Source organism: Schistocerca piceifrons, chromosome 4, assembly GCF_021461385.2.
Source record: "Schistocerca piceifrons isolate TAMUIC-IGC-003096 chromosome 4, iqSchPice1.1, whole genome shotgun sequence".
In the NCBI taxonomy this organism is placed as follows: Eukaryota; Metazoa; Arthropoda; class Insecta; order Orthoptera; family Acrididae; genus Schistocerca; species Schistocerca piceifrons.
In genome coordinates, this window is record NC_060141.1 from 109,291,003 (window position 1) to 109,300,884 (window position 9,882).

Here is a 9,882-nt window from a genome sequence, read left to right on the forward strand (position 1 = left end):
ACGTTTATAAGATAATACGTTTGTCATGACCACGTACAAGGATGTTAAGACGCATCACCTGTGACTGTTCATTAGATAGAAAACCCAAGACCTCGAGAACGAAATCAGATATCGTTCTGCTGTCAGTTTTATATACACTACCGGCCATTAAAATTGCTACACCACGAAGATGATGTGCTACAGACGCGAAATTTAACGGAAAGTATGGAGATGCTGTGATATGCAAATGATTAGCTTTTCAGAGCATTCACACAAGGGTGGCGCCGGTGGCGACACCTACAACATGCTGACATGAGGAAAGTATCAACCGATTTCTCATACACAAACATCAGTTGATCGGCGTTGCCTGGTGGAACGTTTTTTTGATGCCACGTGTAAGAAGGAGAAATGCGTACCATCACGTTTCCGACTTTGATAAAGGTCGGATTGTAGCCTATCGCGATTGCTGTTTATGGTATTGCGACATTGCTCCTCGCGCTGGTCGAGATCCAATGACTGTTAGCACAATATGGAATCGGTTGGTTCAGGAGGGTAATACGGAACGCCGTGCTGGGTGAGAACGGCCTCGTATCACTAGCAGTCGAGATGACAGGCATCTTATCCGCATGGCTGTAACGGATCGTGCAGCCACGTCTCGATTCCTGAGTCAACAGATGGGGACGTTTTCAAGACAACAACGATCTGCACGAACAGTTCGATGACGTTTGCAGCAGCATGGACTATCAGCTCGGAGACCATGGCTGCGGTTACCCTTGACGCTGCATCACAGACAGGAGCGCCTCAGCGATGAACCCGGGTGCACTTATCGCAAAACGACATTTTTTCAGCTGAATCCAGGTTCTGTTGGCAGCAATATGATGGTCGCATCCGTGCTTGGTGACATCGCGGTGAACGCACATTGGAAGCATGTATTCGTCATCGCCATATTGGCGTATCGCCAGGCGTGATGGTTTGGGGTGCAACTGGTTACACGTCTCGGTCACCTCTTGTTCGCATTGACGGCACTTTGAACAGTGGACGTTACTTTTCAGACGTGTTACGACCCGTAGGTCTACCCTTCATTCGATCCCTGCGAAACCCTACATTTCAGCAGGTTAATGCACGACTGCATGTTGTAGGTCCTGTACGGGCCTTTCTGGATACAGAAAATGTTCTACTGCTGCCCTGGCCAGCACATTCTCCAGATCTCTCACCAATTGAAAACGTCTGGTCAATGGTGGCCGAGCAACTGGCTCGTCACAATACGCCAGTCACTACTCTTGATGAAATGTGGTATCGTGTTGAAGCTGCATGATCAGTTGTACCTGTACATGCCATCCAAGCTCTGTTTGACTGAATACCCAGGCGTATCAAGACCGTTATTACAGCCAGAGGTGGTTATTCTGTGTACTGATTTCTCAGGATCTATGCACCCAAATTGCGTGAAAATGTAATCACATGTCAGTTATAGTATACTTGTCCAATGAATACCCGTTTACCATCTGCATTTTTTTCTTGGTGTAGCAAATTTAATGGCCAGTAGTGTATAATTTCAAAGTCTTATCGAACATTTCATTGACTAATATACGCGATCCAATATCAACCATGCGCAAAGTTTATGCAATGCGTTTTTACCTCAGCAGACTCTCGAAAATCTCGCTCAATATTTTACTGAAATTGCTGTAGCGCAGTAGATGTGACGGATGACAGGAGGAAATTCAGTTCTTTATCGAGTGAAGATATCAAACCGTATCAAGTGCATAAATCAAAATTTTCAGCTACTACTTCTCGCAAAATCTGATGATACGTGTATCAGTAAGGGCCTCTCAGCGCAGGTTCCAGCCTTTGGTGGGCAGTGCAATCGTAACAAAAGCTGCCCTCAGCACAGAACGCAGATAGGACATCTGCAGCAGCGATAGGGTTAATTTAATTTCTTGTTCTGCTTATGACTTGTGTCCCCCTGCTTTCATCTTATGAACAGAATGTTTTATTAGAGTTTAATAAACAGACGGTTGTCTTATGGCGTCGGGAATGCCCTGACGCACAGTTTTAAGTTCCGTAATTTCGGGTGTTGTTGCCTGTTGCGATGACAAATTTGTCAGTTTAGATGACATAGTGTTTCATTTGGACAACATTTCATTATGCTTGGATGGCATTTCATTTAACTTAAATGACTTTGTATCTTGTTTTGACATTTAATTATACATAGTCGACGTTACATTATGCTTAGTCGACATTTCATTTAGCTTGGACGGCATTCCATCGTGTTTTGATAACGGTATACTGTGCTAAGTAATGATAAATGTTCGTAATTCATCTTCATCATCGCCTCTAATGTATGGGTCTTGAGTGGAGTTGGTTTGTGGAATAATTTCCTCGTTCCCAGCTTGCGACTCGCTTTTGTGAACACAATCATCAATGTTCGCAACAGTCACACCAGGAATTGGCTATCTTCTGTGTCTGATTCTTCTTCAGGGGAGTCCAATCCGCGGCACGCGTGCTGTGTGCCGTCCGAAGCAAGTATCCATGGGGTTCAGTACGTGACCATCTATCGCACGACAGATAAAAAAGATTCCATAAGATTCCACTTACATAAAGTTGAGATAAATTGAATATTTTCGATTTGGAGCTCCCACCACACTATGCCAGTCACTCACTGGTCCTGGTCTGCCCAGTTTTTTTCAACGGTTATTGTTAGTCTTAAGTCTATTACGTGCGGCCCAGGTAAGCTAAAAAACTGAACACCCTCTTCCACTTCATCACATGTTTCGGATTCCATTTTCTATTTCCCTATATGTACTAAAACATTGATTGATTAAAGGAAAAAATATAAAAATGCAGTAAATGAAGCAGGCAAAAAGGAATAGAAATGTCTCAAAAATGAGATCGACAAGAAGTGCAAAATTGCTAAGCAGTGATGCCTAGAGGACAAATGTAAGGAGATAGAGGTATATATCATTAGGGATAACATAGATACTGACTACAGGAGAGTTAAATAGACCTTTTGAGAAAAGAGAACCACTAGTATGAATATCAAGATCTCAGATGGAAACCTAGTTCTAAGCAAAGAAGGGAAAGCAGAAAGGTGGAAGCAGTATATAGAGGATCTATAGAAGGGCGATGTACTTGAGGACAATATTATGGAAATGGAAGAGCATATAGATGAAGATGAAATAGGAGATATACTTCATGAAGAGTTTGACAGAGCACCTGAGCACTGAAAGGACCCGGGAGTAGACAGCATTCCATTAGAACTACTCATATCCTTGGGAGAGCCAGCCCTGACAAAACTCTACCATCTGGTGGGCAAGATGCGTAAGACAGGCGAAATACACTCAGGCTTCAAGAAAAATATAATTCCAATCCCAAAGAAAGCAGGTGTTGACAGATGTGAAAATTACCGAAGTATCAGTTTAATAATTCACGGCTGCAAAATACTAACACGAATTCTTTACAGACTAATCTAGAAACTGGTAGAAGCCGACCTCGGGGAAGATCAGTTTGGATTCCCTACAAATGTTGGAACACGTGAGGCAATACTGACCCTACGACCTATCTTAGAGGCAATACTGACCCTACGACCTATCTTAGAAGGCAGACTAAGGAAAGGCAAACCTACGTTACTAGCATTTGTAGACTTAGAGAAAGCTTTTGACATTGTTGACTGGAATACTCTCTTTCAAATTATGGAGGTGGCAGGCTTAAAACACAGGGAGCGAAAGATTATTTACAAATTGTAGAGAAACCAGATGGCAGTTATAAGAGTCGAGGGGCATGAAAGGGAAGCAGTGGTTGGGAAGGGAGTGAGACAGGGTTGTAGCCTATCCCCGATGTTATTCAATATGTACATTTGGCAAGCAGTAACGGAAACAAAAGAAAAATTCGGAGTAGGAATTGAAATCAGTGGAGGAGAAATAAAAAGTTTGAGGTTCGCCGATGACACTGTAAATCTGTCAGAGACCTAAAAGGACCTGGAAAAGCAGTTGAACGGTATGGACAGTGTCTTGAAAGGAGGATATAAGATGAACATCAACAAAAGCAAAACGAAGATAATGGAATGTAGTCGCATTAAATCAGGTGATGCTGAGGAATTAGATTAGGAAATGAGACACTTAAAGTAGTAAAGGAGTTTTGGTATTTGGGGAGCAAAATAACTGATGATGGTCGAAGTAGAGAGAATATAAAATGTAGACTGCCAATCGCAGGGAAAGCATTTCTGAATAAGTGAAATTGTGAACATCGAATATAGATTTAAATGTCAGGAAGTCGTTTCTGAAAGTATTTGTGTGGAGTGTAACCACGTATGGAAGTGAAACATGGACGACAAATAGTTTAGACAAGAAGAGAATAGAAGCTTTCGAAATGTGGTTGTACTGAAGAATGCTGAAGATTAGATGGGTGCACCACATAACTAATGACGAGGTATTGAATAGAACTGGGGAGAAAATACACTTGACTAGATGAAGGGATCGGTTGGTAGGACATGTTCTGTGGCATCCAAGAAGCACCAGTCTAGTGTTGGAGGAGACCAAGAGATGAATAAACTAAGCGGATTCAGAATGATGTAGGTAGCCATAGGTACTGGGAGATGAAGAAGTTGGCAGAGGATAGAGTAGGATGGAGAGCTGCATCAAACCAGTCTCTGGACAGAAGACCACAACAACAACAACAAAAAGTGCATGAATATATGCATGTAAATTTACGTATTTTAGTTTGATATTAGCAAACAACTGACAATATTATTGATCATGGGCTGAACTGAACATTACTGAATATGATCCAAGAAACGACATAAGTTTCTGAAACAAACTAGAAGCAATATAGGCCTACCATGCCGAGCGTTTACAAAGCAAAGTCAGCCATCTTTTAAATTCAACATCGTGATTACTAAATTTAATTTATAAAATAGGATAATTAAGTTTTGTAGAAAGTTTGGGCCGTGAATGATCAATTAGACTAAAAAGAGACTCATTACACACGGACAAAGGAGAGTAAATGATGTTGTCCTTCCCTTATATATCGTGTCTCAGTTAAAAGCAATTTCTCAGAAAAGTTATTTTTCTTATTTGTGTTACAAATTTTCGTCCATCCTTTTGTTAACTGTTCGTCCTTCAATATTGCATCTTCACAGAGTCTTTTTCCTCAACAGTTAATTGTCACCATTCTTCATGGAACAGGCACTAAGTTCTGTAACGATGCAGTGACAATAAAGTTTCATATACAGATTATTAATCAGATAATGGTCCTGGATACTGCTCGCTAACGTGATGATACCTCCTTCGTATTAGTGTCGGCCTTATGCTAATTCTCAAGCGAGAATATAAGACGTTAATGAAGGAAAATTTCATCACGTTAGCGACAGCAAGAGAATGGCAATAACATGTTTAATGTAGACTTAAGATTTTATGAGTTGAATATCATTAAATTATCCCACTACGTGATTTGTTCTGATAAGATGGATTTTTTTAGTAAGTAGTCGAAGCATCAGGCTCAAAAGTCATCGTTAGGAAATGCCAGGCTTGATGAGACAAAAGTGTGTTACTGTAAAAATTCGATGCAAAGAAGCGGTTTTTACACTAATAATAATGATGATAGTAGCTTGTTTAGGGGACCACACCCTGCCTATCTAACCCATGTTAATTTAGGCGAGTATTTGACCCATTTCTGAAAATAAACTATTTGATGCATGAACTTAATATTTTTCCTGTGTGTTACATGAAGCTAATAGAGTCAACTGTACTAAAATCTACTTTATACATTCCGTAGTTTTTAAGAAATGCTTTTTTAAATTTATTAACAAAAAGTATTAAGATTTTTCTGCAGAAAATATTGTTTGTGAACTTCCTAAGGGGGTATATTAATGAATGTAGTTCCAGAGGTGGCTTTTTATGTTATGCAGAGTCTATGAAAATTTCGTTCATTTATCTATGATAGTTTCTAATACATATGTACTGAAAGTTTTAGTTTGCAGGAAATTGACTTTAAATAAGAAACTTTTGAAATTAGTTACTTACAGGTAATTAAAACTATCCTGCTGCATATGATGGCCCTTCTTTGGCCTCTAGCAGGTCTTCCAGTTTCTTTTTCACCTTCGTGGATGTTTGTCTTCCTTTCTTGGCCATATTAGACGCAGACCTCTCTGCATCGGCTATCCTCAATTTATCGCAATGTTGCAGCCCAGTGATCATGTTTTCACCAGGATTAATTCCCAGCTTTCTCAGTACCCAACAATTTCCAAATTTACCACAACTGAATTTAATAACAGCATAATGAACTCCTAGTTTCATTGTATGCATGCCTACAAATAAAGTTTTAGGAAGGCGGTTCCAAATTATACTGCTGAAACATTCATTTGGGTTCTGTGTCTACCCATGCAGACATTTCCTTAGAAGGTCAGGATGAGCCAAGACTCTGAAAATAGGTTTAATTGCTGTAATAACAGCAGCAGGAAGAGAATGCTGATGAGAATAAGATTCTCCAGTTGCCTGAGCCCTATTGTATTTGCACCACGAATTTTCTCCTGACAGACACAACCCATGACATGGCGTATCATCAGTAGAGGACTTACGGAAGAATGTGGTCCAAACACCTCTCCTCATTGCCTCCAGATTTTCTTTATTTCTCCTAATTGCCTACCCATAGTATACCTGCAAGTTTTCTATTTCAATTTTAGTTAACCGACCATGTCCGGTCAACAATTTTCCATCATCTAATTTTTTTCCTCTCATATCAACAGTCAGTTTTGTCAGCCTTGTTCCCAAAAGTTTTTGAAGATGATCTACACATTCTGTTTTGCTAATAATGGCATCTCCATATGGCTTAGAGTTTACCACATTGTTGTATGCCTTACTGTCACCATCGCCCAAATATTTGGTGTACCGTATGCCTCTTGTTTCTACGGAGCGATGAAATATTTGTTGTGCTCCATACCACCACTTGTTCCTCTAAAACTAGCCACACAGTTGTGTTCTTTATGTTCGTAGACTTTACAACATTTGCAATATTTAGACATCATCTCCACATCTAACACTTTACCGGTATCTACACTCGAGGCAGTCATTACTCCATTCAGAGGAGTGCAACTGCAATATTCAAACACCCATCATTTTCTTCCACTGCTTCCCTAGCAGCCAGTTTCATGCTTTCCTCACTAACCTCACATACAGCTTTCTCTAATATTGCAGTCAGTTTGTCAAATTTATTTGGTGCTTGATGTAAGTTCATCAATGAACTAAATGCTCTTCCTTCAGCCATGCCCTTGCCAATGTATCGTAAGGCATAAACTAATCTAGTATTGATTTCATAAGGGCCACTTGCATCTGGTTTTGAGGAACTCATAAATGAAGTCACAGCTGAGCATTTAGTGCAAATTAAATCCAAAGCAATTGCTAGGCCTTTTCTCTCACTGGCACTCTCACAAATTCGTTGTAACTCTCTTGAAATGATGAGAGCTTTTTTTGATGATGCACTTGTTGAAGAATTACAATTAGAAACATCGTTGCCAGGCGACATAACCTCTTGTGCAGAAAGCTTTCTAAACTTGTTTCCTCCAAATTGTCGTTTCTTGAAAATGCCTTTACGTTTCAAAATGGTGCAAATGGCTCTAAGCACTATGGGACTCAACTGCTGAGGTCATTAGTCCCCTAGAACTTAGAACTAGTTAAACCTAACTAACCTAAGGACATCACACACATCCATGCCCGAGGCAGGATTCGAACCTGCGACCGTAGCGGTCTCGCGGTTCCAGACTGCAGCGCCAGAACCGCGCGGTCACTTCGGCCGGCCCTTTACGTTTCATCACCTTCAATAAACACAACAAAACACACGTAAACAAGCACTGCAAACGTAAATATAACAACTACTCGCAATCACACTTGAACAAAACTACCGCATGTTTGAAAGCGTGTTGTTTACAAACAGCAGAAACAAAAGAATACCGACCGTTTCATTCCAAGGATAGCCAACACACTCGGGAGTAAAAAAAAAAAAAAAAAAAAAAAAAAAAATCGCTAACGTGCAATGTAGGGGTATAAAGGTCTAAAACATATGCAGAAAAGTGGGTGACAGAAAAGTGGGCGTGGGACATAAACACACGCGGTTGAAAAATGCTCTTTAAATATTCGAAAAAATTTTCTTTCAGCAAAATCATTTTCAGAGTGTTGTTTTCTCCAACAGTTTACTGAACGTTACTTCTTCTACAATACAATAGCTGGCTGTACAATCGATGTCCGTCGATTTAGCCGGTGATATGGTTCCTCTCGGCTGGTACTTGGATCGGCGGTGCAGTACAGCGGCTTCGGTGATATCTTCTCGGAGACTCTGCTATAGCTGTTGCCATTAGTAGCGGACGAAGGGTCATCTTCCTTCGAAACAGACTCAAGTATGCGCTGACAAACAGTGAAGTGCCAAAGATAGTTATGCAGCGGCTAATAAAAGTCGATGGAAAAGTCCGTACAGATCCGAACTACCCAGCAGGACTCACGGATGTGGTGACAATCGAAAAGACTCCAGAGATTTTCCGTGTAATTTATGATGTAAAGGGCCGTTTCACAATTCACAGTATAACACCTAAGGAGGCAAAGTATAAATTGTGCAAAGTGAAGAGGGTGCAGACTGGTCCTAAAGGTATCCCATTCTTGGTGACCCAAGATGGACGTACCATCAGGTACCCAGACCCTGTTATAAAAGTTAATGACACAGTTCAGCTGGATATTGCTTCAGAAAAAATAATGGTCTTCATAAAATTTGACTCAGGAAATCTGTGCATGATCACTGGAGGCCGTAACTTGGTTCGAGTTGGGACTGTTGTGAACAGGGAACGACATCCAGAATCCTTTGACATTGTGCATATAAAGGACGCCAATGGTCACACTTTCGCTACAAGGTTGAATAAAGTATTCATCATTGGAAAGGCAACCAAGCCATATGTCTCATTGCCTAGAGGCAAGGGAGTGAAACTGAGTATTGCAGAAGAACGTGATAAGAGACTAGCTGCAAAGGCAGCGTCTGGATAATGTAATAGTTCTGTGGAAAATTCTGTTTAATTAATAAAAATCCATCAGAAAAGAAAGAGTGGTTTGCTTTCGACCGGCCGGGCCTATATAGTGAGCTGGAGCCAATAGAAACCCGGCGTAGGAATCCGTGGCCAGATATATCGCGGCGACCTCTGCAAGGAAAGGTTCCTATTAATCGACTGGAATCTTCGGCGTGTTTACCTGATTGATGTCTTCACCTGTTTGGCTGTTGGTTTGTTTCCCTCATAGCGTGGCTGTTATGCGGTGCTGCCTGTCATTTAGGGGAACCCGATGGCAGACAGTACACATAGTATTTAACCTATCGAAATATGATGAAAACCGAAAATCGATTTTTATTACTTGAATCACCATTTGGTAGCCTTAAGGGCTTGGATTACGGGCTCGACTGTCTAACAATGAAAAGCGTAAATGATTGCGCCTGATCGTCATATTTCGAAACCGACCAGTTTGAATCATTAGTAATGAACAGGAATAAGCACTAGTAAATAAAAACATATTTACGCCAAAATTAATTGTTATTTCACGATAATTTACAGTACAGAATATATCACCTTCTAGTGACTAGGCCCAAGCGAGAAAAGAAAGAAAGGAGAGGTTATTCTCCTTACCAATGCTTTAACAGAGGGCAATCAAAATCCTCATAGAAGTTAATAAGATATTGAGGTAAGGTTCATATGATGACTTCTTTTGAACGTATAGACATTTTTCGTTAAGGGTGGGAGGGGGGAGGGTGGTTGAGCCTTACACGAACCACATATGAGCTCACCCAGTGGTGGCGCTTCCGCTAAGGGGCAGCGATGCGGCGCCAAGATACGGCTTATGAGCGTGTGCGGCTTCCGTTGAGAGGCTTATTGGATGCACAGTGCGC

At 40.9% G+C, this 9,882-nt stretch overlaps 1 protein-coding gene across 1 annotated transcript in view; it reads left to right on the forward strand.

Annotated features, from left to right (window-relative positions):
- Positions 1 to 9,031, forward strand: part of LOC124795638 (40S ribosomal protein S4-like) — a 112,451-nt gene extending 103,420 nt beyond the window's left edge. Inside the window, exon 3 of the mRNA XM_047259711.1 lies at positions 8,324 to 9,031. Within this exon, the coding sequence (XP_047115667.1) occupies positions 8,324 to 8,993 (670 nt within the window). The 3' untranslated portion in view covers positions 8,994 to 9,031. The remainder of the gene's footprint in view (positions 1 to 8,323) is intronic.
- The last annotated feature ends 851 nt before the right edge of the window (positions 9,032 to 9,882 follow it).